This window comes from Acipenser ruthenus, chromosome 15 (genome assembly GCF_902713425.1).
Source record: "Acipenser ruthenus chromosome 15, fAciRut3.2 maternal haplotype, whole genome shotgun sequence".
NCBI classification, from domain to species: domain Eukaryota; kingdom Metazoa; phylum Chordata; class Actinopteri; order Acipenseriformes; family Acipenseridae; genus Acipenser; species Acipenser ruthenus.
In genome coordinates, this window is record NC_081203.1 from 24,830,080 (window position 1) to 24,851,941 (window position 21,862).

Genomic DNA, 21,862 nt, shown 5'->3' on the forward strand with positions numbered 1-21,862 from the left:
CAGTGCAAAATAATTCCTTGGTCGCTAGGCAATTTGGATTTTGCAGCCACAATTGTTTGCACTGTACCTATCCTTACATCAGCCCCATAGTCTGCCTGTCTTTTCAGGTCTGTCTTACCAATTGTATGGGGCTGCTTTTGCAGTATAGTCATTATATACTTTTGTCATTGTTTTTATTTTTTTTTTGGATCTATTGTTTATAATCACTTATAACGGATACCGAAACTACCGGATTAAGTTTATGTGCAGTTGCTTCTGGAGGTGCGGATGTTCCTGGTGCATTTTGCTCTGGACTGATCTACAATATGCTACCCAGGGATAGCAATACAATTAGTAATCATGGGGTCTGTACTGCATTGCTCTCAATAATTGTTAGAGGGCTGTGCACCAATGCATAAACAGGCACTCTCTGCCCTCTAGTGGAAGTTGAGAAGTGCATCCAACTCTGTAAGAAGAAACAGCAAACAGGATGATTCAGTCTGACATTGTGAAATATCACACCTGTTACAGAGTTTGATTTTATTTCAAATTACAATTAAATATTACAGATACAAATGTATTAGTATTATTGCTGGTATTTGAATTAGTGTAATTATTGAACCAGTTCAGAAAAGGTAAACAGACAATATGAGAATCAGATATATTGTATAAAATATATAGGATTATATAAGACTGCTGAACATTGATGTTTTTTTAAAACCATAAACAATAAAATGTAAAAAAATTAAATAAAATAGGATCATACAATATTTATACCTGGAGACAGCCACAGTCTTCTACACATGAATAAATCTTTAATTTGTGAAAATGTCACTGTGCACGAAAATGTTTTTAGGGTGTGCACTAGTTTGATTGGTTTATTGTAGGATCTCTTCCGTTTGTCAGATATTTCTCAGGAAAGCTCTCCAAAGCCTTATTCATCTTGTTACTTAAGCAACACTGTGGCTTTCAGATGTAATCATTTATTCACAAACAAATCTGAATATATTTTGGATATTTCTTCATCTCCTGTCAGTGAGGACAAATCCAAAGAAATAGCCCAGCACAAGCAGGAAGGGGAAAAGTACACGGGGTTGGAGTTGTGTTGCAGAACCTCTTAGGCGGGTGTATATGTAAGGATGGTCCTAAAAATAAAAACAAAAGGACATCTGTCAATAACTGTGACAATATTACAGATCCGTACTTGTTTTGTACCATTTTGTTATGTAAAATAGAAATACACCTTTCTCTGCGGTTCTAAGAATTTCGACATAAGCATAATACTGTCAGCTTTCATTGCAAAATTACAAACAAGGTTCTTACCACTGGTGGACAATTAGCCTTTATATTTGTAAAGGTATCGAGTATGTCCTTTTTCCCTTCTGGCTGAAACTGAAATGAAAAAAAAAATAATAATAATAATAATAATTTTAGCTGTATCTCTTACTTGTATAAAATGTGTACCACATTACCAGCAGGTTTCCCACATCTCGCATGCTTATCAGGAGTTCACCAGTCCATGTCTTACCATATTGTTCCACAGCCCCTTTGCCATCTCTTCATGCCCCTTTATGGTGAAGTGGAAGCAGTCCGGAGTGAAATATGAAAAGTCAACTTTTCCGTCCTAAAGTTGAGATTACAAATTACATTTTAATAACCTCAAACCGGGAGCCTGTCCTTCCCAAATGATCTGCAATTTCTGGCACTACAATGGCATAGGTGCGGTTCTGTAAACAACAGATACAGTGTTAAAGGAGATAATAGCTGTGTGGATAAAATCTGAGGAGTTGTCATGGGTGTTGAAAAGTCGATACAGAAATAATTCATTCTGAAATCTCATTCATTTGTATTTATGCCTTGCAGCACCTCCTTGTCCAACTGCAAATCTGATAGCGTCACAAGCGAGACATTGTATTGCACATTAGAGAACCCTACAAACTAGCACTCCTTTGAAGGTAGAGATTAGGCTTTACCGGAAGCCGTGGAGGCACTGCATTCTTTGCGTAAGGCTGGAGAATGTCAGCAAAATCATCCCGTTTGTCATATCTGCCGGATGCTATCAGTTCCTCCATTTTCTTCTGTGGAAAAAACACAACATGCACATGTTTTTTCTCTAATTTGTAAAATGCCATATATTATAAGAGAGCTATACATTTTAGCTTGCCATTTGCATTAGTTTAGAAATGTCCATATTCATTAAATACCTGTAGTAAATAACCACTAACAAAAATGAACAACATACTAGTCATTAACAGTTATTAAACTAAAAATAATGTCCCTAAAATAATGCAGGACTGCCACAGCAATTCCAACTATTGTAATTCAGTTTTTTTACATTTTAGTTTCTGAGATAGACGAGGTCGAAAACATGCTGTGAGGCCCTGGAGACTACCTTGGTCCTTTTTTTTATAGTACATCTTTATAAGACAGGTCCCTGTAGACCAGACTGTTTTTGTGAAACCTTTTAGTCAGATACACCAGTTTAATAAAAAAAAAAACACCCTGTCATTTTACTCTGTCAAAATAGATGAAGATTGTTCTTTCCTTTCATGGTTTGCAATCATGTACAACAGTTTTTTGTGTGTGTGTGTGTGTGTGTCCCTATCACTCATAACTGACAACTTCAGATAGTCTCTCCCCCAGCCCCAGCCCCAACTCACACAGCCTTGATAAAATCAAACCGCACTGCAGACTGTACCATCCAGTCAGCAAGCGTTCCAAACACACTAACCTGGAAGACTGAATTCATCTCAATAAGCTCCTTCAGTTCTGTGGAATTGTCCGGTGGCAAAATCAAACACGAGCAGAATGACCTGAGGAAATAATATATTTGACAAAACAAAGATTAGGGATGGCTAGGCATGGAATACAGGGCAGCAAGCACATTCACACTTCCATACACTGCAACCATGAAAGTTTCACACAGAGTAGTTCTGCTCCAGGTAATATAATTGATAGAATATCACCATGGTAATAAATAAATTTCAAACTACTTAGAGTACTTTTATTGTCTAACTAGGCCCATAAGCAAACCAGGGCTCCACATTCAAGGTTTATTTGGGAATAAATAAATACAATAAATTATAGAAAAATCTTTTAAAAATAAAAGCTACGTTTTACACACACACATATATTTTTATTTTTAATTTCTACTTAAAAGTTGCGACTGCATTTTTTTCATGTTCTAATTCCATCATTCTCAGTGGTTCTCAAATATTCTCAAATATTGTGCCATAGACATATGTAATGAAAACTACAATCAGCCATGGTGTCAAAAGAGCAACTCCAGAACTCAGGTGAAAGAAAGTTGAGACAGTAAAAAACACAGTATTTCCGTAAACCCAATCAGAACCACTCAGAATATTTGTAAAGGTACAGTAAAGAAAAAAAAAAAGCTAAGAATGAAATTTCAAACTACTTAGAGTACTTTTATTGTCTAACTAGGCCCATCCTAAAATCTCTGGCCAACTTTAACAGGAACCTACCTTTGAAGCAAACAGCCTAAGGTTTCTTTTTTGAGGTCCCGAAGACCCTCAAGAGGCAGGATCTCGACGAGATTCACCAACATCCTCGGCATCTGTGAGAAAAGAGTTGAGGGGCTGTGAATAATGAACTCCAGATGTTTCATTCAGAAAACAGACTTCATTATAATGCGCGTTCTAGAACAAAAGGTAAAAACAACTTGCAGCAGTATAAATATTAGTCCGCCTAAGTGGATTAGCTCTTTCCCATCCATGAACAGTATGTAGGCTTAAAGGCGTCAAAAACAGTTTTGGTCTGTTTTGGTTGCAACACGGTCTCATTGTGTGCTGGTGTCAGCTCAGATTGGCCCCCTTTAAATCTGGCCTATCCTGACCAATTTTCAGTTTCCTAGACAATGTGCCCCCCTGTAATTATATACATTAAAATCAGCCCATCTATGACCCCCCCCCCCCCCCCCCCACACACACACACCCCTTAGATTATTTGTTGAAAATGTGCTCCCCCTGTGTCCCCTGTATTTAACTATTCAAGTGAAAGAAAAAAAGAATAATAATAATTGCATTTTCTTTTAATTCAATATTTTTACCTAGTACCCTTTGTACCAGTGTTCTTGTTTATTGTGTTTCATAGATAAAAGTTCTATAAAGAGGTATTTAGTTTATATAAGAATTATACAGATTAAGCAGTAATTTCTGACTCATGCACGCTTAACTTAAAACATTTATATTACATAACACAGGATGATAAAAAATAATGCTTTGATGGCTGTTTTATGATTAGTTACAAGTTTGTTTGGGAACACTACTATAAAACATTTGTTTTATTGACATGTAAAAACGAACTACTGTAGATCATTAATGCATTTTTGAGAAGTTTACTTTCTTTCATTGGAAAAGCACAAAGAGCCATCTCTCACTGAAGGGTAAGACTTGGTCCTGCTATTGGAACTTACAGCCACTAAAGCCAGTTGTCAAAGCCAAAGGTTTAGCAGTACCAAGTTCATTCATTTGTATGGCATGTCTAAGTGCTAATGCATTTAACACCTTGTGTTATCTACCTGTCTCAAATCAAACACAGTAAAATATCTGATTAAATTATAAACTTGTGATTAAGAAAGTGGACAATTTAATTGTAAAGAGCAGATTATCACACTGTACTGTACTAAACATGCTTCCAAACAATACTAAAATAAGCTAATATTGCCCATTTAGCTTCTAAGCACCTAACAAATCAGAGGCTTAAGCAACACCTGAATCCCTATTAAAATGTAATACAATTATCTTGCCTATGTTGCTGTTACCCATTTAGCTTTCAAAATACTGGGGTGTGGAGATACAAACTGTAACAAAATGAGCTCAGAGAAATATGACAGGCAAAGCTTTATAAGCAGGCTATGAAGCCAAGCTTTTTCATCTAGGTTAAGACACAAGATTGATTTCCTGGTTGTCATATGCATTCAAACACAAAAGTATGTATAATAATAATAATAATAATAATAATAATAATAATAATAATAATAATAATAATAATATTAATATCACCATACTTCTTCATAGAGCATGTCCAGGGCAACAGTCAAATTATGAATGAAACTCTCCACTGAAAAAAGAGTCTGTGGAAAAAGAAAGATCCATTCTTGTAAATGAAATGAAATGCTTTGTTATTAAAAAAAGTTTTAGAATCAGGAGAATAAAGTTGCAGATAACACATTCTTTATTCAGACAAATTAAGATTTTTGAATATGAAACAAACCGGTTTGACTATAAAAAGCAAATGAATGCTCATTCAGAAAGCATACAAGAAAAAAAAGAAAAGGGATTTTTTTCTCTAAATGGAAAACCTATAGTACCTTGTTTTTACAGTAGTCACACAAGTCATTGTTTCCAATAAGAATGGTCAACAGTTTCCAATCCTCATTATAGTTCATCCCCTAAAACGAAACGAAATAAACAATAGTTATGATTTACTGTCTCTGGCATCCCCAGTACAGAATTGCGGAAGCAACTCTATCTACTGTGTGCTGTTATAAGGAAAGCAGGGGTTTAGCAGCACAGGAGGGAAACGGACTACATCCATTTGTGTACCTGCTCAACTAATAATCACAAGAGTGGGGTACTTACTGAGAAGTTTTTGAAAGTGTCAATCAGGTGTCTGGTCTGGTCTGGAAACTCACTGTAAAAATATGAATCTGTAGTAGTATTGTTATAGGAACTCTATTACTGAAGTACTGTACATGTTTAATAGTCTATTATCATTCTGTACCTACGTCAGACTGTAGTTAATAAGCTTTTTAAAATTAGAGAAGGTCAGTGAAGTAATGAAGTTACTGGTACACTGAAGAAAGTTCCCTGACACCTGTTCTGTCCCTCTCATATAAGCAGCTCATACACAGTTATCTCCATAGGAGGCTATGTGGTCCAGTGGTTAAAGAAAAGGGCTTGTAACCAGGAGGGCCCCGGTTCAAATCCCACCTCAGCCACTGACTCATTGTGTGACCCTGAGCAAGTCACTTAACCTCCTTGTGCTCCGTCTTTCGGGTGAGACATAGTTGTAAGTGACTCTGCAGCTGATGCATAGTTCACACACCCTAGTCTCTGTAAGTCGCCTTGGACAAAGGTGTCTGCTGAATAAACAAATAATAATAATAATAATAATAATAATAATAATAATAATAATTAGTCCCCTACTGTACATGCCCCTTACAAGATACCATCAACCAGAAATAGGTCTGAAAAATACTAATAAGGCAGTTGCTGAAAACAATTAAAAAAACTGGTAAGATAATGTAAATCATTATAGAGAATGGCAATGCACTAGAGTTAAGATTAATACAGTAGAGATATTTTATCACAGTACAGTGTATGCCCTTTAACAGTAATAAGCAACCATCATACAAGTACTGACACTGCACATTTGACCTTTACATTTTATCAGTTATACAACACTATAATTCACTTCCATATGCAGCAAACATTTATAGACTATACAGTTTAATGAAATAGACTAATAACTGAAACAAATCCTTGATTCATATTGCATTACCTTATCATTAGCTGGATAGCTTCATTATTACAATAGTCATAGCCTTGTGAAGCCACACATCTGAGAGTGTGGACAAGAATAAATGCATTACTTTAAGAATTACAAAAATGAAATACTTCTTTTAAATGAACCCATGTGTTTGATATTGACAGACGTGTATTATCTGTACATGCTTATTTGAGTCACCGCTTAATAAATCAGACACTTACTATGTATTGGCTCCAGTGACTGCAAGGTTAAAGCCAGTTTCGTTCAGCAAAGCTGGTTTTGAATTTAATGTAATCTTAGGAGCGGGGCCAATAACGTCAGGGTTAAAGACTTTTATAATGTCTAGACAATGAAAAGGCAAATAATAAAATAATAAAATAAATAAATAAATAATAAAAATTTACATATATATATTAAAAGTTACATTAAAACCCACTAAGATAAGAAAGCTGTTTTCAATTAAAAGTATGTTTTCAGTCTTGACTTACAAACTGTAACAGTCCCAGCTTCCCTGATGAAAGAAGGGAGGGCATGCCATAGTTTAGGGGCTCTGTAAGTATTAGTTGTCGTACCAGTGACTTACTTGCAAGGGTAATAACATCTTCATATGTCCCGTAGCCTCCAATGCTAAAAGGAAAAAAAAAACTGTTGTTATACGTAATTATTATATAAGGAATAAAAAAGACACCCAACTGTGCAGTCCAATAACCCATAATGCATTCCATATGAAAATGTTGGCTTTTAAGGCTGGATTGTAGCCACAACATGCACCAGAGTGTGCTAATTACAGTGTAACTTGTGAACAGACAGATCTCATCCCCATTGAGGTATTGTGGCACACTCTGCATTACCTCCATGAAAGTTGCCGGTACTCAAACGGAACTCCTAACACATTTGAAGCATTCTCAGCAATCGCAGTCTGCAATGAAACACACAAAAAAAAAGGATTTAGCAGCGGAGTTCAACAGAATACAATAATTATCTCTTTTGTAGTCCATTGAAGCTTTTATTGCTAAATATTACTGAATTTTATTTTTTTCAAGTCAGACTTTTTTTGAAAGCAAGGACAATGTTTTTAAATCGATATTTTTGTTATCTTAAAATACCCCCAGGAGCTTGGTACCTTGACACATGAAAACTCAATTCAATGCTTATAGTGCTAGCCACTTACAGCAGTTTATGACATGTATATGCTATAACAGCTTCAATTGCAAAGAAAGAAAAAATATATTTACATACTATTACATGTATAAGTAAAGGATATTTTACCTTGAACATGGTAAATATTCAGAGCAAAGACAGCCAGAAGAATTAGGAAGCACCCCATGGTCAGTTATATGAGAGGTGCAATCTTATCAGCGGTGGGTCTGCACTTTCTGGAGCTGTGGGAAATGTTAGCTCTTATACCTGTAGGATGGACGAATGCAGATCGTCTTCTATTGGCTACTGTTATCTTTCACCCTTGACAAGTATGTGACAAAGTTCACATGTGATTAGATTAATAGGGTTCATACACAATTCAAAGGAAAAAAAGACAAATTTGGAGTCAATAGACCATGGGTGAATTCATAAAAATCATGAAAAAGTAAATACTCATGACCTACATACACAGAATAGGACATATATTATTTTTCCAAACATCTTAGTATCAGATTCGTAGATACTTAAAAATGCCTGACCTGAACCCTGTGAATGGAGCTGGATCTCTATAGTCCCTTCCTGATGCTTTGACATTTTTTTTTTTTCCCCCAATGAGAAAATGCTTCTATACCGAACAGACATTGCGCACAGTATTTGGCACCCAGACATAGTGGGATTAAAATCTACATTTATGGGCCAACAGATTTTCTGACAGATGAGTTGTAATGGTTCATAACAAGGCAAAGGACGCCACCAAGAAGTAGCCAGAGAAACAAAGGACTAACCAAAGATACGAATTGATGTGTGAATAAATTGCTTAGTCAATGGCACAAAGAACAGAGATCAAAAGCTGGAACCATGTGAAACGTCTTCAGTGTTCAGAATTTGTAGTTGCGATTTGTTTTCAAACACACCAACCCCTTGCTCTGCAGTGTAACAGAAAGTATTGTACACTGATGAAAGGTGCAACTAACATGCAAATATAAAGAAAAACATTGTTTCTTACAACTGCAGAAGACAATTTTGAAAGTGAGTGTTTGAGCTGTATATAACAGTTAATCTAATATTAAGTATCAACTCTTCAATAAAAATATCATATATACCTAGAATAACACAGTAAAAAAAAAAAAACCCTTGCACAATTTCTGATAACGTTTTTGATTTCAATTTCCTGATACAGTTACACTAAATACAAAATCATTGCAAAATGTAATGTGTATTTTTAGTTTCATACCAGCTACTGGAGAATTTCAGGACTGGTCTGTCTCTCACTGCCTTCCGCTGCCTTCTCAAGACCCACCTGTTCAGAATGCACTTGTAGTTCCCCTGATCTACCCCTACAGTGCACTGGGCTTGCCTGACCTAAGCACCATGTTACTGGATTCTCAGCTAAAGCACTATCCTTCACTTCATTACTATTCTGTCATTGTACATACAATTTGTTTTAATCATAAACTTGCTACTTCTTAGCTCATATTGTATTCTAGTAGCATTTGCACTTACTGTAAAATACACCATTTAAATATTGTTTTGGCCCTGTAATACCTGTAAGTCACCTTGGATAAAGGCATCTGACAAAATAATAATACAAACGGAAGGAAAAAAAGAAAACGACAGTTTAATTACATTTAAGTCTGTATTTTGGTAATACAGCGTTTTCTCAAATTGCCATTCTGATATATTTAACTCCAGTCTGTACTCTACACCTTATTAACAACATTTGTACACAATGTTACACTGCAACAGCTGTTCTATTGATTTTACACATACAGATTTTATATTTACAAAATAGATTTTCTTTTTGTGTAACTAAACCCCTTAAAAACCAAACTCAAGATGTTAGTCTATTTGTAGGCTGTCATGGATTTGCTATAGACATGTTGTGGGTAAAATTAAAAAAAAAAAAAAGAAAGAAAGATGTCAAAGGGTTAAGTACTCCCAATGGACATAATTGGAGATGCAATTCTTCCAAGACCAATACTGTTCAATGCATGGAACATTTAACTACATTTAAATACGCTCAAGTCTTAAGCACAAGCTTTACATTTAATTGCTGTAAAAAAAAAAAATAATAATAATATGCAAACATCCCCATGTCCATTACTAGTTAAACTCACTGAGAGGTCGGGAAAGGGGCGGTGATGACATTTCTTCAGGAAATGTCTCTACACACCCACACACCCACACACACACACACACACACAAACACACACACACAGAGCTGATTATTGTATGAAACAATGGGCTCAATTCACAAAGAAAAACATGTGATGTTGCAAAACAAGAAAGAAACAACTTTACCTTATATTAAACTTTCCTTCCTGGTTGTTTATTATCAGTAAATTGGGATTTTTTTGATTACCAAATGGTATTTTTTGTTTTATTTTTTTATTTTTTTTACATTTTAACTAACTCAATCCTCTTATCTTAAGACAGATTGTATCCCTTCTTTAATTACAGCAAGCTTTTCTTTAGTTAAGACATCTAATAGTTTGTTAAACTGCAAACTGCTACTTAATTAAACAAAAATCAAACCAGCATATATTTTAATCTAGAAATAAAACATCATAGGATTTTGCTGGGTACTAGAACTGCAACACTATGACTTGCACCAGCTTTCAAAAAAATGCTCCCTGGGATTAAATTACAAATTCACTCAAAATGATAGATCAGTCATAACATCACACACATAGCATTCAAGATATGTCTGCAACACATACCAGATAGCTAGTTTCAGAAACCTGCTAATGTGGCCGAGTACAAATCCTACACATGGATTGGATGGTAAAGTCACACATCTGAAAGGCTGAACACATTTTCAGACAGTTTGGTTTTAGATTTTATTTAATAGTTTTATGAGGAAAAGGGTGGAGAGCAAACACCTTTCATTTAGTGTTACTTGGCACAGTCGTGACTTCTTGAAGTTTAGGTTTCCTTATAAACTATTATTTGAGACTTATCTTTTCAGTAAACGTGGGTTACCAGTAGATGAAAGAATATGGAACACTATTTTCCGATAAAGTGATTTAATGTTAAGCAAACCATGATGTATTAAACGAATTTGCACTGTTCATTTAACTTTTAACAATTTAGTGGTGGAAGCATTATAAAAAAAATTATAAATTCACCTAATGCGAGTATAATCTTGCAACCATGTTGATTATAGTGGTAACATTTCCATTAAAACACCTCTAAGGGGAATGTTCACAAGCCAGGTTACACAGGCAGCACTCTAGAAGGAATAGATTACTGAAAAAAAAATCTCTAATAAATTATGAGTTCCAATTGGCTACTCCAGTGACCTATCACTGATAAATGTGCCTGGTTGAAGAATTAACACATCCAATGTCTATCTCACATTTCAAAGACATGTTAAACCACCCCGAACTTAAGACTTCAATGCAAAGTTTCCACAGGTCAGCAAAAAGGATCAACTGGGGTGACACAAATGAAAAGTCCTGTACACAAGATGCACTAACTGTATGTGAACTGTGTTTCTGAATACAAGGTTGAGCCTGCTAATGTATTGGAGAGACACCCCTCCCACCCAATTTAAAAAAAAACCTGTTGCAAATGAAGAAGCAATCCAACCCGCTCCACATTTATAGAAACATTTAACAGCTGTGTAACAGCATTATACAATCAGAAGCAGGATATCTGTCATAAGTGGAGGGGGCAGGTGTGTTCAGAACCCTATGTGCACAATTTCTGCAAAATGAGGGTTCAAGTCATGTTGGGATCCTTTTTATGCTGCTCCAAAAAGAGCCAGGACAGCCTCTGGATTTCTGTGCAATACAGGCTTTAGGAGAAGTCTGTTAGCCAGAAAGCCATTATAATGGAGGGTCAGTGAGGAGGGAGGGCAGTCCGCTTATTGCTCCGGCTCTCGCTGCTCTCCTTGGGGCCGCTGTGGGGCTGCAGGTCTAGGAACTCCCTGGTGCTGTCTCTGCCTGTAAGCAATGACGGTCCCCAGGAGTAAGGCAATGATTGTCATGAGGTACAGGTCCCACTCTGGCCCCAGTAACTGGTCCAGGTCAATCTGTGACATAAGCTCCTGAGCCTGAAATAAACCCAAAGTAAAATTCAATTAAAGGAAGCAAGAAGAAATGGGGAGAAAAAAGCACAGTAACTAATTAACCCAAGAACTTCTGATACTGCTATTATGTATTTTATGGCTTCCAACATTTAAAAAGGTTTTCACTGGTATACATAAGTAACAAGAAGAGCAATTAAAACAACCTTGAAATACAACACTAATAGCATTGCTGCTTCTTGTTCTTTAATAATAAGCTTCCAAGAATACAAATTCTGAAAATGATTGAAGTGAAAGAAAAGCAGTGGGCACTTACATTCCTGACACTTACGTTCATTTCTTGTAGATACTGGAGGGAGTAGACCAGTCCAAGCTTGCAGAGTGCTAAAAACACAGGGACCTGCGCATCCGGACTAGCCTCAGCTGCCATGTCATAGAAGCGCTTTGCAAGGTGGATATCCTGAAACAGAAGGAAATATGGTTTCAATCAAGACTACGTCAAATAAAGAAGATTTAACACAGCCTAAGAGGGTGCTGCAGTCCTCCCTGCCTCACCTGCTTTATTCCCAGCCCTTTCTCATGCATGTAGCCCAGGTTGAACATGGCTTGAGCGTTATGTTGCTGCTCTGAAGCCAGTCTATAATGAATAACTGCTGTCTCATAGTCCACATCTGTACCATAGCCATAGAAATGGTAATCTCCCAGCTTGATTCTTGCCACTGTGTATCCTGTTTAGAGTATACAGAAAAATAAAATGTTTGGGGTTATGATCTCGACCGCGATCTTCAAACTCACCACAGCAGTTCAATGTTGAAAGCATGTCTAGTGCACTTTTCAAGGCTGCCAGATATCTAACAGGTTCATAGCTTAATGTTATGACGGATTGCTTGGATCACTGAAATGCACTCTCATTAATTTAAATGAGTCTGTATATATACACAATCCATGACCACAGCTCCACATCTTTCACCATTAAAATAGAAAAGCCCAAGTCCTCACCCTGGGCAGCGGCTCGGTTCCAGTGCAGGAGGGCTCTGGGGAACGTCTCATTTTCACTGAACAGTTTTGCTTCTCCTGCTTAAAACAGCAGACAAGGGAAAAAGACAAAGTTTACTGCCTGTAAATCACATGCATGTGAAATTAAATAAAGATCATTTAATGTGATATGATTTATTTATATATATCAACCTTGATACATGGCAAACCGTTAGCAGGAAGGTGAATATCTAAAATGTATGACTAAAGAAACTAAATGAGGCGTCCGAAGGCTCCACAAGTGTGTTGTTTCTTTGGGTTTTGGCTTACCTTGATCCAGTATGAAGGCCACATTGCTCTGTGCCACTTCATATCCTTGTTCAGCCAACAGAAGGTACTGCACCACAGCCAAGTCAGCTTCCCCTTCTTTGTAATGGCTGTAGGCTGTCATCATCCGTTCAGACCAGTGGCCCCGCTCACACACGTTCTTAAACAGCTTTAAAAAAAAAAAAAAAAAAAAAAAAAAAAAATACAACTTGAAATTGTATTAAAGTAAAAGAATGCTGGTTAAATTTATATCTAAAAAAAGATAAAAAGGTGGTTCAACAATGTTTTTTAATTCTTCCATTCCACAGAGAAGACAAAGGGCTCTCTCTAGTGTTTAACTAAATTATAGCAACTTATGATTTCTTAATTGTCATGAAAAATATCAAGCTAAATTCTTTTTTTTTCAAAAACTGAAATTGACATGTTCATTTATTATTATTATTATTATTATCATTAAATGGGAGGGTGCAACTATTTAACCATCTTATCACCAGGTCACGCATGTCATTAAAATATAGAACCACAAAACTGCAAATAAAGCCTTGCTCTGCTGCTCACCTCTACGGCAGTATGGCAGGACCTCATCACACCCGTGCCAGTGGCATGCATCTGAGCCAGGTTGTAGAAGGCTAGGATATGCCCAGCCTGAGAAGCCAGGTTAAAGTACTTCAGCGCCTGCTTGTAGTCCCGCTTTACACCTATACCATCTGAAGGAACAAAAGAATTCAAGACATTTTAAAACGGCAAATAAAATCTGAAAGGTATTCACAAACCTATATTACATTTCTTACAGGGTACTGTTAAATCTATTCTTGTTAACCTCCCCAAAGCCCCACAGAACGTTTCTTACTGTAGTACATGGTTCCCAGTTGGAGCTGCCCATCCACCCAGCCCTGCTCGGCTGCTTTCTGAAAATACTTCAGTGCCATGTCATAATTCTGCAATAGAACATACAGCAGTGTGTGAACAAAACACAAATTTGAACATTGCATTCCAGATCAAATGGGCCAAGGGGAGCTTTTGTTAGTGAATTGTTTAGGACTTTAAGAATCAAACGCATTACTACTTTAATGAATTTTAATGTATGCAATACGCACCACTGGAACTCCCCTGCCATATAAATAAGCCATTCCCAGTCCACTCTGTCCAACCGGGTTACCCTGAGAACAAACACAAGGAAGGTTATTATATGCACGGAGTTTGGAAAATGTGATAAGTGAGACTATAGGTTTAGTGATTTACAGTCAATTAAAATAAATCGGGAGGTGTCTTTTGTCAGCCTAATAATGGTAGCTTCAAGTCATGTTATGTGGAATATATAATGTAAATCATAGGTTATTTTTTTGAAGACGTCTTTTCGCAAGTTTTAAAACAATACTATAAGTTCCCTTTCAACATTTTCGAAAAATTATACAATGCAGGTTACAAAGGGAACTGGGTGTCAATATTATATACCGTTTAACTCGGATGGGAGAGTCCTCATCTTTGTGAAGTGAATGAACACAATAGAGAACATGTTTTTTTCCCATTACTCACTAAGTCTGCTGCCTTCTTGAAGTACTGCATTGCAGTTTCATTGTTTTGAGGTAAAGAATCGCTACCCTCAGAGTACATCTGAAAAAAAGTCAGAAGTATACATACTGAACAGGAAAAGTAACAACAGATATATTAGGAATTTAGGTGAAGCACAGCAGTGCTCATTAAATCCAACTGTTTTTGAACAAACTATTCCAGCTTTTTATTCATGCAAGTATAAAAACAGAAAGAAAAGACAATTAGCTTGAAAAAACAGAACAAAAAGAATATGGTACCTTTCCCAAAAATGCCATAGCATGTGTATTTCCGGCATTAGCTGCTTGATTGAAGTACTCAAAGGCCCTCTAAAAAATAAAAATAAAAAAATAAAAAGAAATTACATAATAGAAGAAAAAAGGTGGTCAAAGGCATTTTGTGTGTTTCCTTTCATTATGAAACAGAAAAATGATTTCCTTTTTAATGTGCACCATTATTTTAACAAGTTTTCACACACTGTAAAAGAATGTATACATGTTATATATGAGCTGAGCAGGATACACTCTCTAGTTTATTTTCATGCATCTCAGGCCCTGTCTGCAAGAAAGGAACAACACTTGTGTGCACAGATATATCTTTCCAAATTGAAAAGTTAAGCAGAGAGTTTTGCTATGTATCTCATAGAAAATGTTACATCATACCTCATGGTTTTGTTCCACACCACGACCTCCATGCAGATGCAACTGTCCAAGACCAACCTGCACAAAATGGATAACAACTCACATGAAATCTCAAGGCCCAGTTTTAAAAAGCATATACATGAATAATGCTTCAAACACAAAGCCAGTACACTGGCAGTGTGGCAGCAGCAGCACTGTAAAATTACTGCCACAGATGTGCAAAATGTTATGATCACCACGACTGAACTCCTAACTCCCTCCCCAGAAACAAAGGGTTTAGCTCTTCCTTTATACAGATGGCCACTACCCAATTAGCACTCAATTACCTAATTGGGGAACGGCCACACTTGTGATTGATGGCAGGGACAGAACTAACCCCATCCCTGCCAACCTTACATTCCCACACACATTTATACAAGCAAGGCTTTTGCCCCGCCACAGGGATCTTAAATAGTATAAGCAATGGTAGCAGTTGAAACTGTGGTTAGAATTTAAGAAATAAAGCAAATGACACTGTGACCAAATACAATACTCCTTTTTTTAAACTTAAAACTTAGCAGATGTCTTGTTACTTACTGTGCCTTTGAAATATAAAAAGTATACAAAGAGGACATTTTCTGTTGTACTAGCTGCCTGCTTACCTGAGCCTGCACATCCCCCTTTTCAGCCAGAAACTGGTAGTATTGGATCAGATCCTCTTCCAGCATTCCACTGGCCACGCCAGGGTTCTCCACTTCATCCAGCAGGCGGATCCGCTGAACCACACTGCCTCCTGTCAGGGAGATGTCACTCGCCACTGTGGGAAGCACACACAAAGCAAAACCTTTTTAGAAGGATTCACTTTAGCAGAACCAGTTAGCTCCTGAGCAAGTGGCAAACCACGTTTGTGGATGTGATAAGAACTCTTAATTCAAATCTATTCTCACCCCCATCCCCTCCAACAACAAGGCTAAAGAGACACAGTTACTTAAGTAATATGCTGCTTACCATGGTTCGCTACAAGTCGATAGTGTGTCAAAGCAGATTCACAGCTCTGAGGGACTCCTATTCCACCCCAGTACCTGTATCCCTGAAGAAGTGGCAGAATTAATAATCTTCAACACTGAATTGAATTGCAGGTAGGCAAGCCAACAGTTCCAAACGATAACTTGATACTAAAATCAGGGACATCTAAAACCTGGTGTTTTAACTTACCAGGATCATGTGGGCTATCAAGTTCCCTCCAAGTGCTCCAAAGGTGTAATAGACCAATGCCTGCCAAAAAGCAAAGACAGATCAAGCATGTGCTATAAAATGGTTTATATTTACATTTATAAAGAAGTATTCAATGCACATATACCTTAGCTTGACTTGAGTTAACTCCTAGACCAACAGCATGGAGGAATCCAAGCCCCTAATGAAACAAGACAATTAAAAAGCCACTCTTGGTGATTTGGCCAGCATAACAAATCTCAGTCACATTTCAGTCTTTCAGAACATCTCCATCATCTCATCAAATGTTTAATGTTGTTGAAGCTGACACCCTGGGATCCTTCAAGAAGCTGCTTGATGAGATTCTGGGATCAATAAGCTACTAACAACCAAATGAGCAAGATGGGCCGACTGGCCTCCTCTCGTTTGTAAACTTTCTTATATTATGTTACAAAATAAAATGAGCACTGACATTTCAAGTCCTGTACAGGAAGTGTGCTATCATTTTTAAACATCTACACTAAGTCCACTTTAATCTTATGTCAATGAAAAAGGACTTTTAAGGATTTGAAAGCTTGGTTCCTATTCAAATAGGAGGGAAAGGGCACATTTTCTGAACGGAATAAATCAATTAGAACAGCATAATCCATCAAGAAACTGCTTTGTACAATAATTAACCTGCTTTCCATTTTTTCTCTTTACTTTCATAAAATTTGCCCTCTCACACATAGGTATATACGCCCCATTGTGTTTTCTACTTGTATTACTTAAATAATGTAAGGCTTCATTTCCTTTTTTTTCCTGTAAAGCGTTGTTTATTCTCTGGGCCAATATGACGAACAGAATTAACATTTCCTTTTATGAACAAATTATTTACATTAAAAATGAATGATCTGACTAAAGATGTTCAAATGAGTTGAATAGTATGGAGTAATCCAGCAAGGCTTACCATTACTAACACATTCAGTTTAAGTTAAAGTTAGCTGTACATACCGTTTGAGCTTTGGGAGACCCCTCAATCAGCAGCTTCTCAAAGAGTTCCCTGGCCTGATGGGTATTCTGTGTCATATAATCTCCAAACAGCATTGCGTATGCCACTTTCTCCATTGCCTTGGTGTGACCCATCTCTGCAGCTTTCATCAGAATACTGTATCCCCTGCAGAAAAAAAAAAGACACAAAATACATACTCATACAGAAGCAAGCTAAACTATTGGTAAATGTTGCAAACGTAATTCCATTTGGTGTCAAATTTAACATGTGTGTATGAATGTATTTCAATTGGAAAGCGTAGGACTAAACAGTGAGAAGATGCTTACTCTTTCTTTTGGCTGGTCTTGCTTGTTCCATTAATGATCTTTATCGCTGTCTGGTAAAGGTCCTCGGCCTCTTGAGCCTGGCGTCTCTGCTTAGCCTGGTCTTCAGCTGATAGGAAAAGAAAGCCCATGAAACGGGAAGACTTTCCACCAGGATTTGAAAACAGAACATGGTGGAAGCACTGTATTTAAAGTATTATTCCTGGTATTCAATTCTAGCCATACCGTCTGGCAATGGCACCTCAAATTGCACTCAGCTGAGTGCAATACATACAGGTGTGACATACTTTTAGTCTTTTTTTCTGTTATAAAATGTACTGTACCCAGACTGCCTGCACTGTACCACATTTTTCCCCCCACTGTCTGACCGGTTATCCTTTTTTGAACAACTTGTAAACTTGTTAAAGGAATTATGCAACAAGCAATGGTTATGTGAAAAAGATCTATACCTGTGGTTAAATCAATGTGGCAATAAAATGGTTAATTTTATACAGATGTAATTCTACAGAGGAAATCAGATTTGTATTTATTGATGCATTTATACAATACACTTTTACGTCGCAGTATATTTCACAGTGTTTTGTTCACTGTCTTCAAGGCTCAGGCACAGAGATTTGTCAATCTGTTTAGTATAAACTTGGCATAGCTTGTCGCCACCACTAAAAAACATTTTACTTTCACAGAATCCCCATTTCTTGTCTCTGTCGTAGTCGTAGGTAGTTGAACACCAGAGCCTGCCATCTCCTCGTCCCTCTGTGGTACACACTGTGAACTCTTTACCCAGGAACAAATAGGGAAAGAAGCAGGGCTCGCCATCAGCTGTGCCCCCAACCACTCTCTGCACTGAAAGGACAGAGATAAGAGGTAAAGACAGTGTCCCTGCTTTGGGGATGAAGTGCAGTAACAAGGGGAGGGGAATGGAATGCCAAGCTCATACACAGAAGCCTGACCAGCTTGGCTAAGGGAAATGCCTTTTAAGCTCCTCTTGTTGCGCACTAGCTTAGTAGCCAGAAGGTTGCGAGTTCAAATCCCAAGATCCTCAATAATGTTGGGATATTTATTTCAGCACATCTTCAAGGACCAGCAACCATTCCAAAAGCAGTAGTTGGCAGCACAGCACCTGGAAAGCTGGCAAAACCATGCATAAGGCAACAGACAACAATGTTTCCCAGCCACTCGGTCAGAAAACAGTAGTTTTCCCAAGATAGCAAACAGTAGAGGCCCAGTTCTTGTTTGCTTGCATTATCAATGTAAATTATTTCAGCTAAATATTCAAGGGCACATAGTTTAAATAATATTAAAATATATATTTCCCTTTTTGTGCTACTTGAGTGCTGTTGTTCAAATAAAACAGCACTCAATGATTGCAAATATCACACAAAGGCAAGGGTGAGTTACTTGATTTAAAATATAAAAAGGGCATCATATAATCCTCCTAAATTGCACTATGTTCATTATTCCTTTTAATACTGTATATTACAGACAGAGCCTATGTACCACAACTGAGAGAAATGCAGCCTTACACTGGCACTCTCATCACAACAAAAACATTTAATTTTGTTTCTAGGAACATTCTTTTTTTTTTTTTTTTAACTGAAACCTTGAAACACTACAGTCACTCAGCAGGCAACAGGTGTGCAGAAAATAACAGAAATTTGCATTCTGCAATCCCTGAACCTATCTGAAAGTAGAAACAGGAGTTTTGTGCTGCAATAGCAAAATACACCATAATGCCGACAGCTGCTCTTACAAAGACAGGCATATAAAAGGACATGTTTTAAAAGCAGTCTATAATCATAGTAGATTTATTTTTAAAGCTAATAAGAGTTGAGTTTGGTTTGTTTACAGATGGCCCATCTAGCTAACGTTAAAACAGATTTTTAAGACATTAGGCTTTCATGTTGAAATTTAATGTGTAAAGTATACTCTATCCAAAAACTGAACCAAATATACTGTTAATACTTCAGGTTTGGGAATCCTGTTAAAAGACTGATCCTTTTGGCAAATTAAGGTACTGCACACCCACTAAACACTGTTTGGAGAAACTAAAGTTAAAGAAGTCTTAGGTATTTACATGCTTTCTGTTTTTCTTCAGCATCCACAGGCTCAGTGGGCAGGTCTTCAGTACCAGTCACATCTAATAGACTTGGTTCCACAGAGCTGCCCTCACCACCCCCTTCCGAATCCTGAGACACTTCTTCTCTGGGAAAATGCGCCTGCTCCACAACCATCCGGGTTCCAATGGGAACCTCTTCCTCTTCAGTGTTTGGACTGTGGAACGACGTCTAAGATCAATCATTTCATATAAAAAAAGAAAAAAAAAAGAAATGTTAGCATGCCAACTGTTCACAGCTTTACAAAGAGCAATTGTCCAGTTCGAATAACTAATTAAGGGCCCAGTTTGATTAACTTTTACCTTGGAAAAAAGATATGAAAATAAATTTTGCTGAAATTATGGAGAATATTTTCTTCTCCACAAAGAGGATCTCTCTGCTCTCTGTCCAAGTCTGTGTGATTCCTATTGGGATAATGGGATTTAAGGTGGCAACTGATATTTCTAACTTGCTGCAGAAAGTGTCTATATTTTTGATCTGCCAGCCTATTATTCCTTGGTAATGTATATATGTGGTTTTGACTTACCTTGCCTTCAGGAGAGTCATTTATCTCTTCCAAATCTGCACAAGAAAACAGATACATAAATAAACTGCCACTCAATAGTAAGCTACACAAATTAATTATAAGGCCACCAATCAAACAAAATCAGATTAAACATTTCAACCATAAGATGCAAGAAACGCCTCAATCACAATAGGAAAACTGGCATTCAAACTGTTCATAACAAAACTACAGATAGCCCCTTCCTGTTATACTTTCTGCAAGCAGAGTAAACCAATGAGTGACATGACCATCTAGGCCCCAGGGCCTGAAGGGGATAAGCATTCAAGATATGACGTTGATTATAGTCTGCAAACGTGTGTAATTATCGATTGCAGTGTATATTTGAAAAAATACAGTTTTTAATTATGTATAGGGTAGGATTTCTATTTATTTTATATGTTAGAAAATAAAACTCGCATTGCAGTTACCTTTATTGTTATTATTTTAGTAAGAGAAGCCCACTGTTATCACCTCGTTTATTAAGCTTAAACTAGTGCTAGTGCCAACAATGTATTGTTCGATATGCACCAAATCTTTTTTATTCACATTTTATGCATTTATAATACTAAAACATATTTTTGGTGACCACAGATTCGTAGAGTGTACCCTCTCTGGCTACATTTAATTAAAACACTACGTAAATACACAAGTACAACAAACACCACGCCGCAAGTAATCAGGAAACGTGTTCGTTACAACACTTTTCTAGAATATGCTGTTCATTTGTTTGATTGCGTGTCAGTCTCTTAAACACTAACGGATTTATGCAATTAATAATATGCACACTTACCAGCTGTCACTCCCTGTGAAACTCCCACCACCAACAATGTAAACAGCAGCCACTTCCTTCTGGTCATCATCTTAATACAACTTACTAAAAAATAAGTACACAGAAAGCAATGCAAACCTTACTAAAATCAAAATTAGTTTTAACTTCCCGCTCCACTAGTAATGAGAAATCACTCAGTCTTTCTTCTACACTTAACGATTGCAGTTCGACCTTTGTTTGAAATCAACCAGTTCGTACTTTAGGGCATGTTTCCCTTTGTTAATATACAAATAACATTAATATCCCTGACAATAACATAATCATCTTACTTGGAGCTTTAAATTCCTCATTTCCTTAGGTAAGACCCCATAACCCTCGGAAGACACTTCCTGCCCGTTGTCGTCAAACCAATCACAGCCCGAGATAAGAGGCTCTAGCCAATAATTGCCCATAGAGTTCAACTCTGCCCAATAGAATTTGCACACACAATTTTTTTTTTTTCTTCTACCTGTACTGAAAAACAATTGGCTACAAAATCGGCATACATGGCTCGTTCCCACTGGTTCTCAGAATATTATTAGGCCAATGGAGTTTTGTAACCAAAGTTACTCTGTATACATTCACCAACAGAGAGCCAGCGAGAGAGGTTAGATGAGGTGATTTTTATTTAGTTTATGTAAATATATGGCATTGAAAAATAATGTCGCGGCTCAATCCAGATTGCATCCAGACAGACTACTGTACTAAGGCCAACTCTTAGATTTTCTATCTGAT

The 21,862-nt window shown here is 37.0% G+C and overlaps 2 protein-coding genes across 7 annotated transcripts; both read right to left on the reverse strand.

Annotated features, from left to right (window-relative positions):
- Window positions 1-571: 571 nt before the first annotated feature.
- On the reverse strand, window positions 572-7,404 carry LOC117422104 (phospholipase B1, membrane-associated). The gene is made up of 12 exons (XM_058986600.1): window positions 7,344-7,404; window positions 7,076-7,119; window positions 6,714-6,834; window positions 5,583-5,634; window positions 5,312-5,392; window positions 5,009-5,074; window positions 3,465-3,556; window positions 2,711-2,792; window positions 1,953-2,057; window positions 1,508-1,603; window positions 1,303-1,371; window positions 572-1,124 (listed from the first exon to the last, which is right to left on the reverse strand). Exons 5-12 carry the CDS (start codon window positions 5,387-5,389, stop codon window positions 1,002-1,004), a joined length of 711 nt encoding a protein of 236 aa, XP_058842583.1. The 5' UTR covers window positions 5,390-5,392; window positions 5,583-5,634; window positions 6,714-6,834; window positions 7,076-7,119; window positions 7,344-7,404; the 3' UTR covers window positions 572-1,001.
- Window positions 7,405-9,232: 1,828 nt separating this feature from the next.
- LOC117422665 (protein sel-1 homolog 1-like) lies at window positions 9,233-21,512 on the reverse strand. Of its 6 annotated transcripts, XM_058987574.1 has the most exons (22): window positions 21,418-21,512; window positions 21,110-21,193; window positions 20,302-20,336; window positions 19,736-19,946; window positions 18,337-18,504; window positions 17,665-17,770; window positions 17,341-17,503; window positions 16,496-16,549; window positions 16,351-16,410; window positions 16,144-16,225; window positions 15,798-15,952; window positions 15,178-15,234; window positions 14,776-14,844; window positions 14,501-14,578; window positions 14,062-14,124; window positions 13,815-13,902; window positions 13,523-13,671; window positions 12,968-13,133; window positions 12,662-12,739; window positions 12,218-12,390; window positions 11,979-12,122; window positions 9,233-11,689 (listed from the first exon to the last, which is right to left on the reverse strand). In XM_058987574.1, exons 2-22 carry the CDS (start codon window positions 21,177-21,179, stop codon window positions 11,501-11,503), a joined length of 2,358 nt encoding a protein of 785 aa, XP_058843557.1. In that variant the 5' UTR covers window positions 21,180-21,193; window positions 21,418-21,512; the 3' UTR covers window positions 9,233-11,500. The 6 variants fall into 6 exon arrangements, with proteins under 6 accessions (XP_058843557.1, XP_034783931.1, XP_034783932.1 ...); XM_034928040.2 differs by having other exon boundaries at window positions 12,662-12,736; window positions 21,110-21,511; XM_034928041.2 differs by having other exon boundaries at window positions 11,994-12,122; window positions 21,110-21,510.
- Between the last annotated feature and the right edge of the window lie 350 nt (window positions 21,513-21,862).